Raw genomic sequence first — 27,044 nt, 5'->3', positions numbered from 1 at the left:
ATCTTAAGTGTATACATCAGATGTCCAAAATCCCTTGCCCCAGCTATTCAATGCAGTGTTGATGGCTAAACAGACAAGTAATTAAGAGCTACCTGTTTGAAACTATCTATGTTAACAGAAATTTAGTAACAAAGAAAGTTGATTCCAGCACAGTAACGCCAAGTCACATTAGCTTCCTCTATTTATTTCAGTGTCATCAGTACACAGCTTCCAGGTTAAAATTCATGTCAGACAAGCTCCCCAAGCTGTACTGGCGATGCGTTCTGGTGAGGGATTTGAATTACCTTAGTTGTTAAAGTGAAGGCTAGAGGAAGAATGTGTGCATTACACTAAGATCACCATTACAAGAAGCTGAGTCAGATATTGGTTAAAAATACAGCACTCAACTGTACTCCTAATACTATTACTCAAATGAAGTATATATAACTGGCATACTCCTTATGCATAAATATATTACAGTCCAGAGAAGAGAATGCACAGGAACAAGATGCAAGGAGAGGCTGAGGTTAGCATGTCAAGTGTTCAGAGAAAGAGGTTAAGAAATTTTCACATGAAAAAAGCAAGGAGAGAATATGACTGAGCTTGAAAGTACTTAAGATACTCAATAGATAACTGTGTCCTTAAAATAACCAATGCCTATTTTAACACATTGCCAGGAAAAGATATTATCTGACTCAGAATTCCTTGTTCTGAGCTTCTACTATTACAAAGCAAGTGGTTGTTAAACACAAGAAAGACTCCCACAGAATTAAAAAAGACATGCATCAACCGCTGCCACAGCTGCTGCTCAGGCAGTTGTTAATGCACAGGATACCAGAGCCTAAGGGTGCAACAGCATCCTCAGAGCAGTGACCAAGCACGTAACAGTGCTTAGGGAGGTAAAATGTTGAGTTACCTCAGAAGGCGCCCTCACATCAGAAACAGGGCACCAGTACAGCTAGTCTGGTAGGCATCTCATGTAATTCATGAGGTAAGTAAGGTCAGAATATAAAAGTTTAAAAATTAATAATTTTAAAGCTTGAAGTAGACAGGAAATACATGGAATTATACAAAACTAAAAATATTTCACGTTGTAGGCAAAATACGCAATCATTGGATACAGCAGGTATAAAACCAGTGAACCACTGCTAATACACAGCAGTACTTACAGTACAGACTGACTGCACTGTAAAACATTATGAAATATTTTCATGAGTTCCACTACAAAGTGCTACACGCATTCATTCACTCAGACCACAGTTCAAGGGTAACAGACTATTGCAGATACCTGCGGGTTATGTTAGTATAATTTACATATTTTCAATTTCAAGTTAATTTTCATTTTTCCCCAGAAGAAGAAAAGGGAGAAAATACAATAAGGTCATTGAATGCTTCAGCTACTGCAAACTTCTGGGCTATAGTCTTGACTGGAGTGATGGGAAGCTCAGCATCCAGCATTGGCTGTGGGAGAATGATCAGAGTGTGAAGTAAGTATTGGAGGAACAGTTATCCACTCTACAAAACAGCACTGCAATGATACATCAAACAAGGTAATAGCAAATTCTACTAACATCATCTGCATAAGCACCAGACCAACAGCAGTTACTGTCAGTCCCCCACTTACATATGCCAGATGCCTGCCTACCTGAGGCCACCCAAATATAATGGGACAAAAACTAGCAGAAATACTTGACTAGGGAACAGGAGCATGACATTCTCTTGCCTCTGACTCAGTACTATGGACACACTGCAGCTTCAGAACAAGCCACACATGGATCTGTCAGATCCATGCAGCCATTTAGTAGACATAAGCTTATTAAAATGTGCTTGCTTCTATAGGATACTATTACAAAGCAACAGCCACAAGTCAAAGCCATGTACCACTTTAAGTACCATGGCCCTGCTAACAGAAATTTTGCAAGCTTATTTCCAGACATAAGAAGTGAATATGTGGTCTGTTTTGAAGACACTCATTGCTATAATCAGTAATCCATACATTTTAAAGAGGATTTTTCACAAGACCCAAGTAACTCTACACCCAAATTCTGTAGAAATTTGAAAGGTTTTGCACACATACTTTTCCTCATTGAATCTTAATGGCAGCTCTAAAATTTAAATTTAAAGCTATGTAAAAAGAAGAAAGAAAAAAAAAAAAGAGGGATGGGACAGACCTGAAAAATTCCAAGAAGGAAGTGGAGGGAAAAAGCCAGGCCATTCATTACATTAGGAAATATTTACAAGAAAATTCACAAGAAATACAATTTAAAGGATCAATCTGATAATAGTCAGTCACTTTTCTGTTACAATTGTCTTGATTCATCCTACACTCATGTGCAGTAAGGAATAATAGTGCGAGCCCAAACAGCGAGACAGGCTGTTACTGTGGCTTGTATTTGGCGTAAGTTAAATGAATTGGATTAATAACATCTTAAAGAGTTTGATTTACTCTATAGGAAAGGTTAACAGTACTGTAGCGTGTAGATTGTCTTACTCAAATGAACTGGAAGGTCAACTTACTATATCAAAAGGATTTCTCTCCATAGATAGCAAATTATTGCATGAAACATCTGAAAAATTAGATTATTAAGTTAGTTTGATGCTGCCAAAGCTGAAAAGGGGTATCATTTTCTGCACTTACTGAATAAAAAAAAACCAAACTCCCCCTTTCCTCCCCCAAAAACCCCCAACCAACCCTAACTCTATATTTACTTCCACTTCAAGCCTTTTATATTAGCTTTTTCCTTTACATATCACACAGAAACTATAAGGACAAACCTAGGGGCACTTTTTGCTCAATGTGTAACCCCTGTGTAAGTCATACTAGCTAAAGGAGGTTTTGCTAACAGCATACATAGATTAATCAAGCTACAATGCCAGTGATTTCAAAGAGTAATATTTAGACTATCATAAAACTTTAGAATAAACATAAGGCCCCAGCATTACCAAACAAACTACACTAAGCATCTCAAAGATAACCACAGAATCACAGAGCGGTTTGGGTTGGAAGGAACCTTAAAGCTCATCCAGTTCCAACCCCCCTGCCACAGGCAGGGCCACCTTCCACTAGCCCAGGTTCCTCAAAACCCCATCCAATCTGGTCTTGTTTTGTCTCCCCCTTTCAGTTAATGCACCTGTTTGGTGTGGTTTTGGTTCTCCAGACTGAACAAAGTTAGTCTCTGTGCCATTATCCTTCTCTGGACTGCACATGACAATATCTTGCTGTTCTGCAGCAGATAATGCCATCTCTTCCACGCCATCCATTACTTTTAATTCACTGCTAGAATCCTCCAGCACCTGAAAAACAGGAATTTTCACTGTACCTAGCCCTCTGAGAGGCTAAGAGGTCTGGAGCCACTGTATTTACTTCTCAGAGAGCCAAAAGGAAAGCATCAGTGAAACCAGGTGAACACTAAAAAAGCTCTCTCATTTTCTTTTTGTGTGAAATTTAAAGAAGTTTGGCAGCTTTTAATACAGAAAGCACAAAGTCAAAACAGCAGCCAGAACATTCAAGGGATTTAAGTTTACAGAAAACAGCTGTCCCTGCTTTGTCAAACCAAGTCCATACATCTAATCTACAGGCTTTATGGACTATTCAGGAGAGACAGGATTGTAACTCCGGACACTGTACAAAGCACAAGCAGGACAAGGCTCACAGCTTAAGACTGGGATCCATTTCAGATGAACTATTTTCCCAAACATCCTTGTAAGCCTGATAATCTCTTTGAGAGTCTATATTGGAAGTTCTTTCACATGAAAGAAGATTTTGAAGTTCAAGTGCCAAAAATATTCTGAGGATGTTCTTCTGAAGAAAACCCTATCAGCCATACTGGAAGTTATAAATTACCACCATTTTCCCAGAGACATCACCAACAAGCAACTTCTCATTCAATAGGGAATAGATGAAGTAAAAGGTATGAAAACAAATTAGTAATCAAGATTTTAATACCTATTTTATATACAGGGTGGATGTCTAGGGGGATACACACAACATAACAACAACTGTTGTAATCATGCATAGATTAAATCAAGATACTCCATTTCCAATGAAAGGTAGTAATGGATTAGTGACTGCAGAACACTGGCTTTCACTGAGTATCACAGTACCATCTAAACCAGTGAAGGCACATTCCCTTTGATTTTTTAAGGATATTCAAACACAGGCATATCACCAAGTCCTCAGACATTTGGGGGCATGAACTCCTGATACTTGTATTAGTAACACTGCTCTTGCTATGTCTTTTGAGGAGTGTAACAGCCCAATGCTCTGCTATGGCAGCCTAAGGACCATGAGAGCTAAATACTACTGCTGCCTTTAGCCATGGTCCCCCAAATACAAAAGCATTTTAAAGAAAAATTAACACTAGAAAACAGTAGTGGACTTCAAGGAACATTGCTTGCCCAGGTGATGTGTCTCTTCACAGAGCAGTCAACTGGACCTCCAAAAGATAGCTCCCAAAGAGCTAGATAAGGTCCCCAATCTGCAGCAGTCCCTACCTCTGTCCATACTGAGAAGGAAAAATCACCAAATGAGGATCTGATCAGAAATCCAAGTTCTAGAACTAATAAAAATAGCTTTTTTTTTTTTCTAATTAATAATATTTAAAGCACATACATGGACACTGCATGACTTACCTTGTTTACCTCTTCTGTGCCAGCAACAGAACAGTGTTCTTCAGCAGCTATGGAAATGCTGAAATAAAAGCCAAAATGTTATCATTCTTCTCAATCACCTTCAATCATGTTTTGACTCACCCAACTGGTCCTAAGATTTATTATACAATTATATTTGCTTGTTTGGCACTGGTCAACTATCAATCCAATGTTTCTGGGCAAAAAATAAACATCTACCCCAGCAGCAAGATTACACTTGGGCAAAGCTCTTAGTATTTCTTTAGGGGAGGGAACAGACACAAGGACTTTGCAGCCTTTATCACCAGCAAACTGGAAAGCAACATGTAACAGGTATCAATATTCATTCTTTCAGTGAGAACTACAAATTTACTTATTATAAGTTAAAAGCTGCCTCAACACATTTACCTTTGCTCAAGAAAACCATCAAGGAGTTTTTCCAGTGGGGGAGTTTTTCCAACAGGAAACTGGTGCATTTTCAAATCTGGTGCTGGGTGGAAGCCTTTGGGCACTGGTGGTGTTTGTTCTGCAGTTGTATCCTCAGGGTGATGAAGAGCAGAAGGAATGCCTGGAAACAAAGCTCTACTGGATGATCTTGGAGTTGCCAGTTTCTCAGAAGTCTGCTGGGAAGATCTGCAAGGTGTCTTTGAAAGCAAGCCTGAAAAAAAGCATTTAATATTTCATTGTTACAGTAGTTTTTAGAAGATGAACTGAACTGTTTGTTGTCAGCTTGCTGAATTGTTTTATATGTATTATAATGAAATCTTATCTAAACCGCAAAAGAAATGGAAAAGAAGAGCGACACCAGTAGGTAGATACTTTACAAAACTACATTAACTCCAGCTGAGCAATTCAGTAATGACTGTTGCTTCACAGAAAGCCTGAAATAGTCAGACTTGCTGTTCCTATTAAGAAGTCTATCTGGTGACACCTGTCATTAATTTCCATCTTTTACGTTTAGATAATTTTAGTAAAATTAGAAAGACAGGTTCAGAATTGGTATCTACCAGACTGTCTGCTAGAGCTTGCTTGAACACAGTATCATGCAAAGTTTTTCAAAAGGTCACCTCTACTAACAAGAGGCATACAAAAAGAATTGCTAGTCTTGTGATGAGACAAGAGATCTACACACACACACACACAAATAAAAAAAGGCAAGTTAAAAGTCAACTCTAGTTCAAAAGAGCTAGAAATAGGAGAGAAGCAGAACAGCTCTTAACGAGTCAATATTGGCTTCACATAGACTGAAATGAGAGAGCACTGAAAATAAAGTTATATTTTGAGCACCTGCTAAAACACAAAACCAAACAAAAGCCAACTAAAACCCTACAACTATTAAACATCTTTTATAGCGGACTGGAATTATGTTACAATCTTGTTAACTGTGAACACAGATCACAGGTATACTTCATTTTCAGCCTTGAAGACAGCACTGCAAGAGATTTAGTTTGGAAAAAAAAATAAATTAAAAAAAAAATCCCTATCTGGGAACACTCAAAATAAAACTTCATTATTAAACAGATGCTGAAAAATATGAATTGGCCACTTTAACCTCTCTGTCCAAGCCGAGATTTCATTTTGCCATAATCACTCAAATCAGTGCATTCATGTAGAACAGCTTACTTTGGATCCCTTATGTAATCAACCACCAGTTAAAATCCTGTGTCCAGCACTGGGGTTGTATCCAGTATAACCAGCATAATTCCTCTCCCCAGTGACGACTGCTTAAACTCCCATCTGTACTTTCAGGTCACCAAAATCATGATTAGGCTCCACCCACCTGGAAAGGTTTTCACAGGGCTTTCAATTGTGAAAAATCCCCCCTCAAAAACCACGTTTTCTGCCTCTGGTAGCTTCTCCTGTTTTGTATGATCAGCAGTTCCGTCATGCTTCATTTTATTCCTCATAGCTGCTTTTATAAGAGCAAGCCGGTTTTGGGCTGCAGTTCTTCCAGCTGTTCCCAGCTTTGGTTTCGACACTCCATTTGTAATAGTCTTTTTCTGAAATTGTAAGAAAGTCTGGGTCATATCTGGAAGTTTCAGACAGAAGCAATCGCATACAAACATCTACACAAAGCAATTACACATGAACATCTATGCAGCTGCTTGTCACACACTGCAACAGCAACAGGCAACAGACATGCTAGAAACAAGATCTCCATCTCCGGAATTTCTTGGTCTGACATTCAGCTACTAAAGTTAGTTTGTGTTGACAACATATGGAGGATTTTCCATATTGAGTCTGCAGTTCAGAAATATTCGGTGTAACTTTTTCCTAACAAAGGCAGTTAATTAACATTTTTTAAAGCAGTGGGATACAGGGACTCCTAGTGGCAGGGAGATAAAGTAACCGCAGGACAGATCCCAGTTAGCCGGGGAACGAAGTCTCCCATGACCTTCAACTTTTCAAAGGAAGTTTTGTGTCTTGTATTATCTGTAGGGTTCTGACATGTACAGCCAGCTCACAGAAACCGTATTGCCTCCAGTTTCCTATGCCTGGGGTTTCTTATCGACCCTCATATCAGTTTTATGATTAAGCAGCCTCAAGACACTGAACAGAGTTTAGGTTATGTGAATATGACTTGGTATGCAGTCATTAGAAGTAATTTTATATTCCAAACCAGAAAGCAGATAAAACAGCTTACATCAAAGCTTATTTTACAATAAATGACATCTTATTTTGGAAAGTGTCAGATCAATTTGTGCTTAGCAAACTAGTAGTTTAATGCTAGCCATGGTGCTGTCTTAACAGGACATCAGTGTAATCTAGTACTCGCTGCTCAAAACTCGCAGTCACTGCCAAATTACTGTGTGGTTTTCAGCTAAGTCAGTGACAATGCCAGTGACCCAGATAAGATGTTCTATATCTGAAGGATAAATTTCTATTCTAAAATTAATAATTTGTCTTACTATCAGAGAGTCCAATGGCTCCCAAAAGATTCATGGCTAATTCTTAGTTCTAATCTTCCCAACTAAAAGAGGCAATTAGCATTACAAACACCAAGTATTATAAAGTGCACTTGGGAGATGCAAGGTGCATCTCGACAGGAATTTCACTGGATTTCTAACCATTAACATGTAAAGAAGCCAAATGAGTAAGGCTTTTCCATTTAAGAATAGTCTTACCACAATAGCATCTTACTGCTTATTTTAGATAACACATTGCTGCATCTCGGTGCCTTAGGGGCTATTCATACCTTTACAATTGGTTTGCTTGGCACATCAAGTGGTTGCCATTCATTGTCTTGGAGCTTCTTCAGATTATCAAATTTTTTATTCACATCTCTGATCTATAGGAAAGCCCAGAAAAGTGCAGGTTTAATTTTCAAGACTTACCAGATTCACATTAGAACAGTGTTTCATAAAATTAGATAACACACTTAAGCATACTTATGTATTTAAGGCTGTGTTTTTTTAATACAAAAGTAAATTAAAACAACAACAGATAGGATATTAAGCATTCATACAGTTGACATGAAGGCTATATTAACATACACGAGCTTCAGATTAGATAACAATATTGGTCTCATTTCTGTAGTTTCAGGTCCATAGGGAAAGCACACAATTGTTCAGTAAGATCCAGCATCTAAAATTAAGGAGCTGTTTTACAACCTGATCTACTGAACTTAAGCACTTTAACAATTGTCACATTTAAGGAATGCAGAACATACTGCGTAACAGCTTTTACTCAAACAAGCAGAGTCTTCGATTATGTAGGAAACATGCCATGCAGGCTTGCTTGCTTTTTTAAACTTCTGGCCTTAACAGCTTCCTGATGCAATTTGTACTTGCTCATAACAAACAAGCTCTACAGCATTACCTCCTCCCCACATGGTGCAACAGCCTGCTCTTAGGCTTTGTAATGGAAGCACTTGCCTCATTTGCTAGCGAGGCCATACAAGGGTTATTTATGTACAACAGACCAGCCGCTGAGGTGACAAATCTTTTACATCCTCCCTGAAACTCAAGAGGATAAAGAAACTGGGGCTGCTCCCAGACAGATAGTAAGCATGGCTAACCCCTGCTTTTTCAAGTTACTTGTTCTAGGAAACTTCCCCTCAAATATCTCTCAAGGTCAAACCCTCACACTTTCTGGAAGGAATTCAAGACCTATGACTAGGATCTTAACAATAAACCCATCTTTGCGTTTAACCTAACTAGTTACTAGTTCCATTGTTGAATGCTAACTTACCAATGTTGTTGAAATTGGCAATTTAGAATAATTTATATAATTTAGAATAATTTAGATATATTTAGAATATTTTTGATCATTTAGAATATTATACTTCATTCTGAAACTAACAGAAGTAACAACAGAGTGACATGAAGATTTTCTACCACCTAAGCTCACCCCTATAAGAAGTTACTGTAGTTTCTGCATTATTCTCATTCTGAAGCATGGAATTCCTACTTTTCAGGTAAACTTCAGAAATGTTTCAAAGCTCCCAGCTTTCAGTCTGGGTAGACATTGTGACTTCATCCTCATTCCAAATCAGAATGTGGCCACATGCCTTCACTCCAGAGAAAAACAAGGTACACAGCCCACAAGAAGCCACAACAGATGAACAGATCCACATATGCTACTATACATCTATACAGTATAAATCATGGTATATCAACTGGTAATATTCACCATCATAAAGTGTTTAGCAAGTAGGGTTTTTTTTACATAAAAAAATAATCAGAATCTGAATATGCAAGAAAACAAAAACAAAATTTCCATCCATTGGTTGCAAATAACCCCATCAACTTTCTTCTAGTAGGTTAATATGCAAGTACATACCTGAAAATTAACCATATCCCAAAATCCATCTAAGTCTGTACACGTTGTTTCTTTTTCACCACGTTTAAATTCACAATTATCCACCAGTCCTTCAAACTGTTCAAATTTTTCTGCAAGGAGCAGTCTTGTCTGACCAGTCGTGGTGCGAATCAGATCTTTAGCTAACAGCAACACGGAAACAAAAAAAAGTACATCTTGGAATAATCCATCACTGCATAGTTGATTTAAATATGTATTTGAAGGGTCTGGAGTTTGGTTATTGTCTGAATTATGTTCATCTATTACAGTATAGTCTTACCATCCTCTGGAATGTCCAGCTCTAATTTTCCATCCCACTGGAGACACTGAGACATCAGGCTCTCGGTCTCAGATCGAAGAATGTTTCTAAAAATAAAGGGGTAGTGAAAAATAAGGTTTTGGAGAATTTTCTAACTGCTGTCACTACTTGTGACTGTTATGATCACTACCCTTTTGCTTTCAGGGAAGCTATGTCATTAATTTTAATTTGCTGACTGAGATACTTTACTGCTTTCAGGCTTGTGTTCCTTAGGACAAGGTGCTAGTCTCCAGAATTTTATATTCTTTACTTGAACTAACAATACAAAAGGGAAGATAGGAACATGTGCCTACTCAGGGTACCGCTGACCAACCACACCAACTTTACAGGGTGTCTCATTACTCATGTTAACGACTTCCAAATAAACAATGGGGAAGTGAAACAAATTAACACAAACCTGAAATAGGGCACATCATGCTCTTGCTCTCTTGTATCATCTGACTTGGTTTCAAGCACTGTTGTACCTGGAGAGATTGGAACTGTGGAATTTGATCTCTGAATGGAAGTTTTCTCATCCAATTCACTTGCTGAAAATTATGAAAGGCATTTGTTCAGAAGCTGGTGAAAACTAAAAACATTAGAACAATAAACTAAGTGACAAATTCCTACCTTTTTCTTCTTCCAAACTTGTAAGGGTTTGTTGTTCTTGAATGTCTTTACCAGCAGGTGAAACTGGACTTTTAAAATTAGCCTCCTGTGCCTTAGTTTCACTGGATTTTTCAATTATAATACTGGAAAAAAACCCAAAAAGTACATTTAGAGGTAAGACACATTGAGAAATATGACATAAAATATGGGCAAATACACAGAAACATGCAGTTTGGAAAGCAATCCTATACACAATGCTAGAGAACTGAAGGAAATCCTATTAAAATTAATAAATCTGTAGATATATATATGGCACAGTCCCTGATACATGTTGCTGCTCTGCTTTGAAAAACATAGACAGAATTATGGATTGTATTGCTTTCTTTGCTATTAATTAAGTCCACATTTAAGCTATGTTAGCAACCATGTTGAGCAGGTGCTTCAACATCACAACAGTTTGCTACACAAGGAATCTCTCTATAGAAAGATGATGTTTCGGGTATCATCACAGAGGTTCACTTGCATTTTAGGCCATTAGAAGAATCTTACCCTGGTGATTCTGAAAAATCCCAGAAGGCATTAGGTGTCAAAAATGCATTTGCCCTAGAAGGAGTCATGGGTGTAACTTTGTAGGTTGCTAATCCATTTAATGGCTGGAACACAAAGTTTTGAGGTGCAAAAGAATGCATTCTAGGTCTCCTCAGAGCAGAATTGGTTTTGTTTTCCACTGGGGTATGTTCCTGTCGAATTTCTATTGACACTGGAGGTTTAGAATCAGCTGCAGAACCTTTCACCACTGGATCCAGTTGAGTGTTTGTATCCACTTCATGTTCAGAAGGAATTCCCTATAACAGCACAAAGAGACAAAGCAAACACTACATTATCAAATCAATTAAGTGTTTATTATAGGCTTGGGCTGAATTTTAACATGACTGTCTGAAAGCCATTAGGAAAGGAACAGTTTCAGGTAACTCGCTTTCTACAACAGCATACGTGTACAAAAGTCATGATTTACCAGTAGGCTCAATTGGATTTGACACCTGCAAATCATTCTAGCAACAGGGGGTAGCACTTCACTACAAGGAACACAACAATCCACTGAAGGGGCTAAAGCAGCAGAACACCTCACCTATGAAAACCATAATTAAAATTGGCAAATGATTGATCCCACTGCTAGAAAAAAATGCTTTAAGGTGATAAGCTCCTCAAGAGCAGAACAACTAGCTCCAAATCAAACTAGGCCTCTGGAATAATCGCAGTTTATACACATACTCTAATCCAAAGATTGAAAAACAAGCTAAAATAAGCTGATAACTGAGGAATGCAGACCAAGACAAGTGCAGTTAGGACCACAGAATGTCATTAAAAGAGAAGAAAAAGTTTCTTCCCCAAAATCCAGCTTATTAGTGAACTTACTACTTCCGTGTTTGAACACAACTATGTTTGAGCTACAATTACATTGTTGTTACTCTTAAATCAGTTTTACTGCTTTTCCATTTCAAGTAGTAAAAGACCTACCTCTGTGATGCCAGGCTTGACTGTTTTCTTCTGCTTTCCTGCATTTGCTGTCTTCTTTTGTGACTGGTTACCTAGAGTGAGAGAAACATCCAAAGGTCAAAAAGACATCTGATTAATATAATCTCCATCTCTCAAGATTGCCATAAAAGTCCAGTGGCTAAAGACAGAGAGAGACTGCTTTGTTTCTTGAGTGGGATGTGGCTAGAGGGCAGACACCTAACTGCAGAATTTCATTCAAAAGAAAACCCAGCCTAGGATTTAATAGCCTAATAAGAGATGTATGACCTAGAAAGGAAAACAGATGCATTAAGTCATTAGGCTTTAGATGTTTTCTTACACAAAAGTCATCTTAATTCCTGAAATGCAGAAAAGATAGCATCAAGACAAACTGAGTTCAGATTTTTAATTTCTATATGGCATAGGATCTGTTGGTTAATTGAAACCAATACTACAAAAGCTGTACTTACAGCCAGGGGTTAACTTCTGTCACATATATAACAAGGAACACTGCAAAACATTCTAAAAACCCTGAAAGCCAGAATATATACTAAAAATTTACCCTTCACTAGCCATCATGTTCATCTATTCTAGTTAACAGGCAAACATGGACGAAGAAATATTCCTGACCTGAAGAACACAAGCACTCATCTCTTCCAGAGGTATCTGTTCCTGATCACAGACTTAATAATCCTATGGCATTAAGCAGCGATACACTGAACTGGCACAGTTCTCATTTTGTTCTTTCAGGTTGAGATTACCATATGGATACTGATGCTCTACACTAACAGATTTTATGGGAAGCTGTCCAGTGTTGGTTTCAACATCTTGATTTAAATACTGCAATAAGGCTCCAGGTGAGAGTGATACAGTATTTATTCCTTTTCTTACATGATGATTTGGCATGATTTACATACAATTTATTCAAAAGAAATAGTTACACACTGCAGAACATAGTGTGCTAAGACAGTTCAGAACAAACATATATCTACAGCACAACAGAGTGAGATACAAGCAAAACCTTAAAGACAAAGCTCTCAGTATATAATTTGACAGTGAGCCTAAGAGCAGCATATAAACATGCACGTTGTTTCCATTGTTCACTTATCCAGTACTAGATGGTATCTCTTTACAAGCACACTATTCCAAATACTTACATGTTAGGCTTGAGCCACGTAAGTAGGACTAGATTCACTACCTCACTTACCAGTAGTAGCCTCAGTAGCTCTCATTTTCTGCATCTGCCTAGCTGCAGAGGCGGCTGCTCTGGTGATTCTTACATTTGAGGCTGTCTGGACTGCAGTCTGCAACACTAGGAAATATTAATTCCAGAGAATGCAAGCTTAATAAGGAGCTGCACTCAAGTAATAAACCAGAAAGTTTATATTTTATAGAAATCAGAGAAGTGCAGTAGCAATTATCAGTTGCACTAATTTGCCAGAATTAACAGAGTTGGGCTGGTTTTTTGTCAGTTCAGTGCAACCAGTGCTAAATACAGATGGCACAGCTCGGACTTCTCATTGAGACAGTGCTCTAAAGGTCCTTGATCAAAGGCGGTTTTGTTGTACAGTAGTACCTCCAGGACCATCAAGGTACCAGGGTGCTTGATGCATGTACAAAGCTTAAGGAACCCTTCTCAAAGTTCCCTTTAATCAGAATCAACATAATCTCCCCTTTAGAGATGACACTGTCTAGAGTAATAACTTGCCATGGTTATTTGCACAACTGGAAGCTTAAGCAGACCATCTGTGTAACACAGTGATACTCTGATCATTACATAAAAGTATTGTAATGTCTGAATTTAATCTAATCTAACAAAGTATTCTTCAGGCAAAACATTTCAGGGTCAATTTATAAATTATGACAAATTCATGCACTGTATAACCCATCTTAAAAAAAAATCATCTTTGTATTTTAGTACTGTTTTAATATCCTTCAAAAATGATAGCATCCTCCTGCACAGAAAAACTTAACAGAAGCTCTTTATTTCATACCCTCCCTTTCTACATCTGCCTGAAACCTAATAGCCTTACTTGGTCAATCCTATTCATGTTTTTAATGTCAAACTGCAATTCTGTGGAAGCTAGTATGACAAGCTGGGGGAAAAAAATCCCAGATATATAACATTTGATTTAACTAAACATTTACTTCCATAACATTTTTATACTAGTGTTTGAATACAAAACGTGTATTCTTGATTCAGCACAAAAGGAATAATCAAGTCTACTGGATGAAAATTGTTCAAATGTTAATGTTTCAATTGTTATATTGAATTGTTATATAATTGTTATAACAGATCTTTTCAGTATTCACTGAAGGCATTACTGAAATTTGCTTAAAGGTCTGCTGCTTGAATTACTGAGCATCTTGCATTAACACCAATATTTCACATGACTTCGCCTAATCTACTTAAGGCACAGACATCATTTTGCTATCACGAAGTATTTCTAATCAAAAGTATTCTACTCCCTGAAAGGTGGCATGGGTTGGTTTTTTGTTGCTGTTTTCTTAAGAAATATATGCAATTGTCACATAGAAGGTGATAGATATAGAAGGGGCTCTTGTAAAATAGGAAAATGCAAGATTTTAATTTACTGAAGAGACAATCACATCCAGTTGCAGCTGTCTACATCAGAGGTTTGGGCTGTTGTCTCCAACATTCAATGCTAATGTGCTTTACCATTAGGCTATCCTTTTCCAGTGCTGAGTTAACAAGCAGTTCCATTTAGACACCACAAACAGCATATTTACTGTATAGACAGAAGGTGACTTCACTGAAAATATTTACAGCTCATGCAATGAGCTATTTTTCAGGCCACCCACAATACCAAGGAAAATTCTTATTTTCTTATATCAACTAGGCTTCATCTTCCCAGATGAAGTCCCTTGCTCTTCTGTAACAGCAGCAGTTACATACAGGAGTGATAAACTTCTCAGAGACAAACAGAAAGCTCTGTAAAGTTCCAGATGCTAAAGCAGCTAGCGGTCATGCAATCCAGCCTACTGACTTCTCCCACTCCTAGGGTGAATAATCAGTAACCAGGACATTACATTTCCCACAGCCTTCAGAAGCAACAAATACACATGATACCTAGAGCCACACACTTGATAATCTGCCAGCTGCTGCAATTGTCATAGCTGGTAGGAACAGCAGTCCTAAGAGCTTCTTGTCTCCTACAGACAAAAATGTACTGCAGATCTTAACCGAAGATGTTCCTTGCCTCCCTCCCATAGTGTCACAGCTACTGACTCAGGCAAAAAAAAAAAAAAACAACCAGCAGTGTCCTTCTTATGGATTCAGATGTAGGGATCATACTACTTTCATACCTTTTGCTTTTTCACCAGCTTTGTCTGTACTCATCTGTTTACATCCTGCTTGTGTAGAGTGCACTTTATGCCCGTCGGCACAGACCTACAGGTAGACAATATTTTGCAAAGTATTAGACTTCTAGAAATTAAGCAGCTTAATTTCTTTCCTCATCTTTCTATCCTAGACTCCAATAAAACAAATGGTTATATAATTTGGCACAAAGGGCTTTGAATAGAAAAAAAAAAAAGTAAAGCTAAACCAGCTCAGTTTAGACACGTGTTAATATGTATTATCCAACTAGTTAAGAATTTGCCAGAAAAAGAATGAAGAAAAATATTTAAGAAACATTTTCAGGTTACTGTGAAACTAGGTGTCAACTACTGTCACATCCTAGTAAATGTGTTTTAAAAATCAGTTTTCAGAAGAAAAAGCCCAGTATTAATTCAGTTGTCCCTTTGTAATGTTATGACTGGAAATTTTTAAACTACATTCAAGTTATACAATGAGTACAGTTGGAAAGGACCTTAAGATTATCCAGTTCCAACACCCCTGCTATGGGCAGGGATGCTTCACTCTAGACCATGCCACCTGAGGCTCTGTCCAACCTGGCTTTGAATGCTGCTAGGGATGGAGCACTGTCATGGGTTCAGCAGTAGCAGTCATTTTTTCTCCTTCTTGGTAGCTGGTGCAGTGCTGTGTTTTGACTTTTGGGCTGAGAACGGTTGCTGATAGCAAGTATGTTTTGAGTTACTGCTCAAATGTTTGGTTTTGTCCAAGGCCTTTTCTGAGCTCATGCTCTGCCAGGGAGGAGGGGAGGCCGGGAGGAAGGAGAGACAGGACACCTGACCCAGGCTACTTGACCCAGGCTAGCCAAAGAGGTAGTCCATACCACAGCACGTCATGCTCAAGGAGGTAACTGGAAGTTGGCCAGAAGGGAGGGAGTTAGCTCTCTTCTGGGTGGGGCTTGTTTCCGCAGGTGGTATCATATTCTCTCTCCTTGTTTATTTCCTCTATCATTGTTTTTATTAGTGGTAGCAGTAGTGATTTGTGTTATACCTTGATTACTGGATTGGTTTTTATCTCAACCCATGGGAATTACATTCCTTTGGTTCTCCTCCCCATCCCTCCGGGAGCGGGGAGGGGGGGGGAAGGGGTCTGTGGTGCTGCAGGGGACTGAGGTGGGGTTTTAAACCACGCAAGCTGTGTGGATTGGTTTTAAATCACGACAAGCACTTACCACTTCTTTGGGCAACCTGTTCCAGCACCTCACCATCCTCACAGTAAAGAACTTTTTCCTTGTATCTAACCTGAACTTACTCTGTTTTAGTTTAAGTCCATTACTGCTTGTCATATAATTTTTGCAAGTTTGTTTCTTTTAAGTTTTGTAAGGCAAGATTGCTATATTTGAAATGCAGCTTCTGTTACAGATTACTGCTGGTGAAATTCCCCAACAAAACCTACTTTTTATACAAGTAATAGCAGAAGTGACTGCCAAGATTAACAGTAAAAATATGCCAACACTGAAATAATTTTAGACTGAAGAATAAACTGCATTCATGACAGACTTTCTGCATTCAAGTGAGATGCACTGGATCTCCAAATCGAAGACAAAGTATGTAACTTCAATCTCACTACTGCCTCAATGCATATTTGCAGTCCTTGCTGACTACAGTATTCTGTATTGAAAAACCTGATCCAGAAGATCTGTGCACTCTTCTCAGTACTGACCTAATCAAACTTCCTCTACTTCAAATCAGCATGATACTGTCTATCAGCTTGCTGAAAGCTGATCTAATTTATCTTTCTTACCAGGAAAACCTCCTCAGGGACAGCTCTCAACTTTAAGCATACAACCTTGAATTATGGTCTGAAGGATAATTGCATACTTTTCTCTAAATGAATCTGAAATTTATATAGAAAACAAACCGTAGAGTGCTTAGATGCAGTTGGTATCACAGTTTTTTCTTCTTGGTTCTTGGCCTTTGATCGCGTAATCCTCCCAGAGAAAGCAGGAGCTGCCTGGAAACATTCCCAAGGAAACAGGAATTAACATAGTCTTTATCCCCCACCCTATCATTATCAGAGTAAGCAAAAAGTTCAAGTGTTAAAAGCAACATGGCTGCGCAGAATGTGTCAAGTGTGTAATGTGAAAACTTTCAGTCAAGTGGATTAAATAAGAACAAGTTACCAGTTCTAAAATAACTTAGTTGTTTCATTTGTGGATGAATCATTCCAGTTTTTTTAAGTGATAACATAGTCATAAATACAAAAATCAACATTTCACTAGTACAATTTCCAGCTTTGTTAAAAACCAAACAAATAAATGAACAAACCCTAAAGAGCCAAATCACACCCTTATTGTTTCTTCTTATAAAATAAATATTTATGAAGTATTTACAAAATAAACTGTTTGGCATAACATACACATCATTTTGTGTACAAATAGAAATGTTAGTATCTTTTACCACATATACTTCATTTATATATATATTTAATATTACTTTTATTACCTTTTCTCTCTGCTTCACTATCACTGGATCTTCAGGTACAAATGAGAGAAATCCTGGTGCAGTTGGTCTATATAACCCAACTTTAAAAACACCCTTCTTTGCTTTCTCTCTTTGCTCTCTCAGTTTTTGAAGTTCCTTTTCTTCTTTATAACGCTGGAGCATTTCCTTGCGGTCATTAATCCGCTTGGAAGTTGCATTTGTAGCTTGTTCTGAAGCAAAGATGGAAGACAGGCACATTACAAAATCTTGAAGATATTTATGAGCCAACAGTAAGCATATGACAGACACCAGTTAAATGTTAGATGAAAATTTAGATTCAAGTTTTTCAATTCTTGAATGACAAAGTGACTTCCCATTGATTGTTAATAGAAAAATGCATTCTTCCTTTAGCTGCTGCAGACCAGTCAGAGCAAAGCCTTGTTCATACCAGCAGGGCAGTGAGGAAGACAAAAGCTGTATTAAGACTTTATTTTCTTAGAAAAACTGGTAGTAATTTTTTTAATCTTATACCTTTTCTTTAAATTAAAGCACTGACCACAATTAGGTCCCTGTGATAATGTTAACAAATCTACCTAAAACATTTTTAATGATTTAAAAAAGGTTTCTAAACAAATTTTTACTTACTCTGTTTGACACTGCTGTTCTCTTGAGAACATGTTTCACTCCTCTCCTTTAGTTGAGGATTTCCCTTCTCTCTTGGGAGCTGAACGTTGACATCTGCCAATCCAAACTGTCTGCCTTTTTCAAACAACTTGTGTCTGTTCTCCTTCTGAATCATCGATTTTCTACGTGCCACTTTTGTTCTGAGGCCTTCTATACTCAGATCCTTTTTATATCGACTGGCAAACTGAGAGGTAGCAGCCATCTTGATGACCCTGGACAAAAAACATAATGATTAGGAAAAAAGCTGTTATGGTTTGTTTTGCTCTTTTCATTCAAGTTTGCATGTTACAAACAAAGCCATGGGTTCTTTGGATTGCATATGTACCAGAGAAAATGCAAATGACAATTTCAGTAATGACTCTATCAGTCCTCTTTATTTTATGCATTCAAGTGGCTAGTTTGATAAGTGATCAGCAAGTCTGACACAGAATTAGGAGGGGACTCAGTGTCACTGTCAGGGTTTGGCCTGCCACTGTTTTTAACACAGATGTTTTTCATGTTAAGGAGACAAGCAAGTAATTACAAGGTTGTAGGACAATACTTGGAAGCAACACTGCCACAGAGCACTTAGATTATATCCTATCTGATAACCAGGCATTTTTGTCATGCATCTGAGTTCTTGGCACCATTTCCAAACTGTGTTCCCAGGATGCAACTGCAATACAATAGCATTTATTGCAAGCAGGATTTCTCCCCTATATTTTTGCCCAAGGAAGCCTTACTGAAACATCAGTTGGTCTGTACATAATTTATAGAAAGCTTTACAGTAAGAAAAGCGACAGATTGAAACTAAATAATCAGCAGTTATTCATTTATCAGTAAAATGGCCATTTACTGAAGTTTTTAATTTCAAAACAACAAACTTTGATCAAACTCAAGGAATCATTAGTGAGCTGGACTGCAAATGTCAGCCTGGACTATGGGTGTACAGGATTTCTTGAGGTTAATCCCCTTCATTTGTTACCAAAAGCCAAAAACATCAGCAGCAGCCTATCTGAAAAAAACCCAATGTCAGAAGAAAGAGAGCACCAAATTAAACAGAAAGAGTACAGAAATAAACTGCATGTACTCATGTAAAAAGGAGAGAAGGAGAGAATCTGAGCTACTGTAAGAAGGAATACAAAGTCTGTTCAGCTACCATTACTCCTTGTTTCCCACTTTATGGCAGTATTCATATAGTCAGCAACTTGCCCAGCACTGGTAGCACCTACACACTCATCTGGAAGTGCTTTAGAATAGAATGTACAAATTTAGAAATAATGTACAAATCTCAGTGTGCATATTTTGCTTCTTTTTTTTTCCAACACTGCAAAATCAGCAATAAAAGTTAAACAAGCAAAGGGGAATGAAAATCAAAACTCAGCTTAAAGCACTTAGAGACTACATGTCTTCCACATAATTTTGACATACCTGGTGTATGTCAGTCCCATTCAATTCGATGAACATCTTAAGTTTCATCCTGCATCTTACATTCCAATTTTTAGAGATTATTAACTGCCATCATTAATCAATGAGTGCAAATGATCAGACTACCTCTACTATAAGTTCATCGGTCACATTGCCATGTTTTATATCCAAGTAATTAAGAAAGGTTAATTCATGAGCATCTCCAGTAATAATCTTTGAACTGCTCTGGTTAGTATTTCCCACTGTATTACAGAAATCCATGAAGAAAATGATCAGAGGAATATATCACTACTACCTAACTTCTAGGAGAATCAGGCTTTCTGATCGCGGTGGATGAAAGTCACTCCTAAAAGCAGCAGCTAACATCAAGCCCCTACACCCATCCTTTGTGGGCTTTCAGAACAAATTCCCCAAGTTTACCTCAAGCATGTATAACAATGGTACTTTCAAAGTGTATGTGCAATTTTTGATTCAGTGCCTTGAGGGAATGTAATGTAACCTATATATTTTTTTCTATCAGGCAAGCTTACAGAAAGGTGCATTTGCTTTCAATATGGATAAATATTTAAAACTTTTAAAGGATTTTTCTGCTCTACTTTCTACTTCGAACAACTTTTTCCTAGCAGTTGTGGTATAAATGCACTTAAGGCCTTCTCATATGAATAAGCCTCAAGAACAAGTGATTTCAATACGTAATCCTGCAAAATTGATCTGAAGCTTGACGGTGGCAAATGTAAGATACAGAGACAGCTACCTACAGAGGTATTATCCTAGGTCAGCAAAACCAATACAAGAGATTAACTACAACCTCTTTGGGCTCATTAAAACTGTATGGCACATTCAATGCCCTAAGCATCTCTTTAGGATGAAAATACCTATCTCCTTTTCTTTCCTGGCTGTTTTTTTGAGCAGTACCTTGCCCAAACAAGAGTCTAGAGTCATATCTTAGAACCACAGAATGGTTGGGGTTGGAAGGGGCCTTAAAGCTCATCCAGTTTCAACTCCCTGCCACAGGACACCTTCTGCTAGACCAGCTTTCTCCAAGCCCCATCCAACCTGGCCTTGAAGACTGCAGGGAACAGGGCAGCCACATTAATTAGACTTTAAATTAGCACAAATTCAAGACTAGTAGCAGGAAAGGGACAAAGGACTTACGTAAAACCAAGAATTTGTGACCAGCTAATATAACCTCTCAAAATTAAAGCTGAAAACTTATAGGATTGATTTTTATACGTATACGTGTATGCATCTATCTATCTATAAATAAAAGCGAAGGAAAAGACCTAGTTTTGATCAACATCACCGCAAGTACCAAAGGACTAATACTGACATGAAAAACCCTTAAGTACCGAGTCCGCATTTTTTAGCCTGAATAATGACAAAAGAGAACTATTTTTAAAGCAGGAACCCAGCAAGTTTAGGGGCCGAACAGGGTCTAGACTCAACAGTTTTGAGACGGGGGTAACGACAAACAGCGCTCCATCCTCAATCCAGCCCCTGCTTCTCACCGCAGCATCTAGGTATCACCGCACGTCTTTCCCCTCAGCCCCTTCCCCGCCACCGCCCCACCGTGTTTTCAGGCCAGCTCTAAGGAAAACCATCACCGCCGGGCCCCCAAGTCCCCCTCCCGAAGCCCCGCCATACCTGGCGCCGACACTACACTGAACATCCACAGAGCCTCCTCTCTCGGCCCTCACTTTCAAATCTCAACTGACAACGCTCATTGGCCAGGGCAGGCCAATCCGCAGGCTCTCATTGGCCCACTGATACCGAACGTTGATGGGTAGAGACACATATTCTAGATGCTTATTGGCCCCTCGTCATCGCTACGGCTGATCTTTATTGGCTGTACTTAGCATTTTCCCCTTCGCACTTGCCGCTTATTGGCTGGAGAGATGAGGAAGACGAGGTCTTTTCCTGGCGTCCCGCCTGTGGTGGGGAGCTGTTGTAAGATGGCGGAGTTAGTAGTGGCGGTGGTGGTTTGGGGGCCTGTGCTCCTTGGGGACTCGGGGGCAGGGTGAGGGTTTCGCTCCGCTTCGCCTCGTCCGCTCCTCCCGGCGCCCAGGCAGGTCTGTCTGTATCTCAGTGCCGTCCTGTGCCGCCGCCTGAGGAACCGAAGCCGGGTCTACCCAGGCTTTGCGCAACCTAGGGTTGTCGAGGCTTTGCCGCACCAACTGTCTGTTTAAGTCCTGTACTCGCATCGTACCAGCCTGGCGTTTTGCTGTGGTGAATTGTGTTTAATGCGACTCTGGTCTGCAAGAGGGTTTGCGTTTGTTTATCAGCAAAATTAAAACGTAAAAACGTTATTGAGGGAACCAACCGCTTGGTGGCGCTGCAAAAATGTAGACAGCGTTTGAAAGGAAGTGGTGTCAAACAGGAATTGCTGAGCAGCAGGCGCGGGGGCAAACGGGACGAACAAACCTTACAGCCTGCAGATGCAGGATCTTTACACGGCATTACAGTGAAACATCAGTAAATTTTTACATAAACGGATGGAGACAGTAATAAATGGATTAAGAGAGCAGAGCGATCTGCCCTCAGCCATTGGAGACTGTGCCTCACAGACTGCAGCAGTTGGAGAAGTGTTCGTTCACGGCTCCCTGTATGGACTGCCAGGGGTGACAGCAAAGAGTCGCAAACATCGACCATACGGACAATCACTACAGTCACTGATTTACTGCAGGACAATAAAAGATGAGTGTGGAGGTTATTAAATGCTGCCAGGTTCCCTTGTGGCATGGAAAAGATCCAGTTGAACAACAGAGCTGCAAGAGTTTGTAGACTGCCCACGAGTTCAATCCAATGCAGTCCTCAGTGTTTGCTGATATTTGTTACTCTCCTTTTTCTCTCCAGTGGGTGGAATTTCAGGGCACTCAGAAGTTCTACCTTAGAATATCAGGATATATAGTCCAGTAATATGAACCATACTGAAGCAGAAGTTTTAGGGGGAGAAAAAACGATCTTAGGAGTGTCTTCCAACCAAAAATCATTTTTTCTTATTGTATACCTATATATGAGGGATTCCTTCATGCTGAAACAATACTTGTCTCCTCCTTGGAGCATCTAGACCAGTACATTTGCTCCTTTCCACTTGTGGATGTTGATATTATGAATTTAGGAAGCATGGTTGCACTTGTAGCCAGGGCTTTAATCTCACTAGCTCAAGTAACATCAGGGACGATGCACCTTCAGGGTGGACAGGTAACCCAAGCAGGTAGCTCAGGTCTTTGGCAGGCTCAGGCTCTGCCACGCACCTTCATGGGTCGTTACTTGAGCTAGGGAGGTTAAAGACAGAATAAATTTACTTAGCATACTGCAGTGCCACCTTCCACTAACAGTATCTAGGTCATGGTAAGGGTCTCGATGTTTTTGAGTAATGCTATGATTTTAAAGTATTGCAATGTCACTTTATGATAACATGTGGTGTGCGCTTTTCAACCAGATTCCTGATTGCTACTGATTTTATTGTGTTAAGAGGAATAAACATATTACCATTTCATAGAGACAAACAAGCAATATAAATACATAAACTCATTATCCTATGAAGATATTATACATGCCTGGAAGGTTAAACCCATTTTCTTACAGTCCTGATGATTTTATGATAACATGCTTACATTTTGCCCATTGAAGCTTTGAGAACTAATTTCACTTTATCTGTTTCTTGGCAATACAACTGTCATTATCAGATACATTTTATACCAAGGAGATGGTTATGTGGAAATCTGCTGACTTGCTCTTTCTACTTTTCATTTGTTCACATGGGACATTGTTTTTTGTGAGTGTGTTTCTTCCCACCCTTGCATAAATGCACCTTACTGAAGAATAATATAGAGTGTGTAGGTAAATCTATCCCCAAATTTAGCCCTTAAATAATTACAATTTCTGAATATATTTTTGGTGAATGAGTTATAAAGCTGTAGCCCACAGCAAGACATACTTGTCACTTGCATGGAGTCACAGAAAACCCCCTGTAGCAAACTCCCATAAGTGGAGCACAGGATGATGCTGCAGAGGGCACAGAATACACCTCCCACCAAGTAATTCATATCCTCTTGATAAAGTATGGTGCAGCAAAACCATTAAGGGCTATTCCCACTAACTTTTGCTTATGCTTTCTGTAAGTGGTCACTAGTTTTTTAAAAAAAAGATCAATTCTAGGTATGGGAAATAGTTAAATTCCTGCCTTGCAACAATTAGGAAACACATTTAAGCCTTCTGCTGCAATTTCTTGCTCTGTTCTTTGGGTTTCATTTTGCACTATAGCAATTTTTCAATGGGACTATGAGACTGCCACCCACCAACCCCCTAATGCCTCAGACTGTAGCCTGGAATGAGGAATGGTCCAAGCAAGTGGGGCAGACAGACATTTGGACACCCACCAGGATGACCTTGGAGAGCATCTTCCCTTTCTTGGTTATTTGCTCCACCACCTAGATAAGCACACAAATGAATGACATCAAATTCAAACCCTACAGTCTGCAGTGTTAAAAAAGAAATTGGTGACATTGCTCTGTTCTTTCAAAAAGACTCATAAACCCTTTACGTGTGGGCCCAGGATCCCATGCTGATGGAAAACCCTGCATCTTGGCTACATGGAGCAAGTCTAAAACATCTCTGTTTGATGTCTCTGCTCAGGAGGCGGGAGTTTCCACTCACCCTTGGGAAGTGTCTCACACTCTCCTTGCTATAAATAGAAAGACAAGGTACCTGACTCTGGGTTTTATATTGCACTCTGGCAGCCTGATCCCTAGTTGCTAGATGTTGTGGCACATTTATAAGCTCCCAGCTTTCACTGGAGCCAGCCTAAAATGCAAACTAGCATTTTTTTAATGTAAAATACAGTTTGAAACAAAGCCTGAGTAGTTTTTATCTCAGCATATCTTTACATCCTGTATCATTTACGGTGGATTTACAGTGAATGTTCACTGCTGTTACAGATTCCAGTTAAAAACTTGCTCTGGCACTAGAAATGAAAGTATCCTGCAGCTGGTTTCATTCTATAAGGCCCAAAGATTTTTCTTAAGGAAATCACACTTATTTCCAAATACACTCAAACCTTGTTTTTCTTCCATAAGGAAGAGAGGAGCAGGAATTACCTAAGAACAAACACTGGCTTCAATCATAAGGCACTGCTGAGTTGAGACCAATCTTTTTGTTTTTTTCCAGGGACTTTGTGGACTTTTGTGTGGGTTACTTCAGGTGAACTGTACTTTCATCCCTTTTAGCATAGCAGATGAAGAAACCACTTAGTTGTGATGGTATTAGAGGATGTTTCAGCAGCGTGAGGTAGGTTTCTAATTGAGATAGGCCAAGACCATTGTGTTATCATTTGAAAAGAGCATCATTTTCCTTAGCTTAGACAAGAATTGTAGTATATATATGTGTGTGTATTTAATTTATTTCGGCTTAAAACCTGCATGTGTTTTTTTTTTTTTCTCAGCATGCACTTCTGTGTCTCCAGTGCCCAGAAGCAGTACATGTTGTATGGAAGCTGGATGTGACTGGGGTTGTTTCATGCTTAAAACAAAGACAAAGCCAGTAAGGAACAGCTTGGTTTAGAGAGTACAACAATGCAAAACTTTGAGGAATATGACCGTTAATTAAATGGAAACAATGAAAGAGCTGTAAGGAGCTGGTTAATCCCATGTACTCTGTCAAGTTAAACTTCTCCAGGCCTCTGATAAGAAAGGACTGGGTTTATCTATTGTATTTTTAATGTTCAAGGCTACTGAAATGCAAAAGTGCCAGATGGCCATGTAAGCTAAACAATGTGCAAAATCTTTCTTATATTATCAGTAAATGCCCTAGCTGGGCGGGGGGGGGGGGGGGGGGGGGGGGGGGGGGGGGGCAATGGGAGAAAGGTTTCTTAATCATTAGCAGGCACTTAGCAGCAAATGGCCTTTAGCTGTATTTATCAACTTACAACAAAAGATTTGGTCTGTAAAATTGTGAGGCCTTTTTCTGACAGGGCACATATTTCATTCCACTGTAAGCTGTTGGGTGATATCTCGTTTGTCAGTGTATGTCACTGGGTTGTGGTACCCCTCTAGTAAATAATTTTTTTTTCCATGTGCACAAACAAATCGCCATGGTCCTATACCAAACCCCAGAACTTTCCCCTGGAACACATGAAGCTACTTGTGTCAGCAGCAGCTCAATCCTGTTGTTGTTTTGGGGTTTTGTTACGGTCCAGAGGAGAAAGTACTGGAAGGATGAGGAACTGTAGGTTCTGTTTTCCATCCTGTCACTGATCTAATATGTGATGCTTGCCAACTCATTCTACTTCTGTCATCCCTCCTGTCCTCATGTTATCTTTGTATATAGAAGTTGTAGCTAACAGGGACTCTGGAGACTTTTGGAGATTCATCTCAGTCATCTCACATGCCACGTTCATGTGATCCTGTGTCTTGGCTAATTAGCTCTGCCCCTGTCAGCACTGTGCTGTGCTGACACACATTGCTTTTTAGCTTGAGAATGGTCTCAAAGATCTTCTCACCGTATTGCATTACACAGAGTAAGTCACATCCCCACTGCTGCCCTCCTGCAGGTCAGAGAAATTGGACCTTTTCAGTTTGCTAGCCTTGCCCTTACTCTGGGTGATCTGTGGTCCTCCCTCACAGGACCTGCACCCCTCCTCAACTGCTGAAATCTTTGGGGATTTCATCTTGGGAGAGGGGGGAAACTCCTTCTTGCAAGAACTCCATTAGGCTTTAGCTACCTACCATCTGGTGCCACTTCTTAATTCCCCTTTTCCCAATGCCTTCCCTTTGCATTTCCCTCTTGTTCTCAGTACCTTTGGTTCTGGAGGACTTCCCTGGTGCCCGACTGTTTCCCTCTGTAGGCTGAGGGCTCCAAGAGGATAGCGTAAGGAAGATGTCTGGGGTGATGCTTACATGATGAACCACTGCCCAGGGGCTGCACAGCCTGGGACACATCTACACCAGGAACAGCAGCAGCATTTGCACAGATCACTGCAAAGGGTACTTAGTGATTGTGCTGAGGAGGCAGTCTTGGCAAAACAAGCTAGCTGGAACCAAGCTACTGAGGTTCCATTACCCTGAAGGACTACTTTCAAGCTCCCAGTAACCCCTTAGCAGCTCTTTTGGTCCTGCAACCAGGAAATGAGTAGATTTTAAAACTGGAAGGTCTATCAAATTAATTTCTTTAGCCTCCTGCTGAGGGCCATATAGATTTTTATCCTGTTATCACTGTAGAAATTCACTTGTAAGCTGCTGGTGCCAGACAGCTGCCCGGGAGCTGGCACCCCTGTTGCTAAACTTCACAGCAGGTGGCACAGCGGCAGCAAGGTCCAGGCCTGGCA

The 27,044-nt window shown here is 39.4% G+C and overlaps 1 protein-coding gene across 1 annotated transcript; it reads right to left on the bottom strand.

Annotated features, from left to right (window-relative positions):
- Positions 1 to 157: 157 nt before the first annotated feature.
- Positions 158 to 21,466, bottom strand: DLGAP5 (DLG associated protein 5). The gene is made up of 19 exons (XM_031051935.2): positions 21,365 to 21,466; positions 18,275 to 18,525; positions 17,651 to 17,859; positions 17,067 to 17,159; positions 15,158 to 15,242; positions 13,038 to 13,142; positions 11,834 to 11,904; positions 10,865 to 11,160; positions 10,337 to 10,458; positions 10,125 to 10,254; positions 9,689 to 9,774; positions 9,391 to 9,551; positions 7,805 to 7,897; positions 6,389 to 6,608; positions 5,017 to 5,266; positions 4,612 to 4,669; positions 3,111 to 3,273; positions 2,497 to 2,546; positions 158 to 1,440 (listed from the first exon to the last, which is right to left on the bottom strand). Exons 2-19 carry the CDS (start codon positions 18,513 to 18,515, stop codon positions 1,318 to 1,320), a joined length of 2,556 nt encoding a protein of 851 aa, XP_030907795.2. The 5' UTR covers positions 18,516 to 18,525; positions 21,365 to 21,466; the 3' UTR covers positions 158 to 1,317.
- Positions 21,467 to 27,044: the final 5,578 nt, after the last annotated feature.

The sequence above is a fragment of the Melopsittacus undulatus genome, chromosome 4 (genome assembly GCF_012275295.1).
Source record: "Melopsittacus undulatus isolate bMelUnd1 chromosome 4, bMelUnd1.mat.Z, whole genome shotgun sequence".
NCBI lineage: Eukaryota > Metazoa > Chordata > Aves > Psittaciformes > Psittaculidae > Melopsittacus > Melopsittacus undulatus.
Note: the sequence above shows the minus strand (reverse complement) of the source record. Positions and strands in the feature narration are given on the sequence as shown.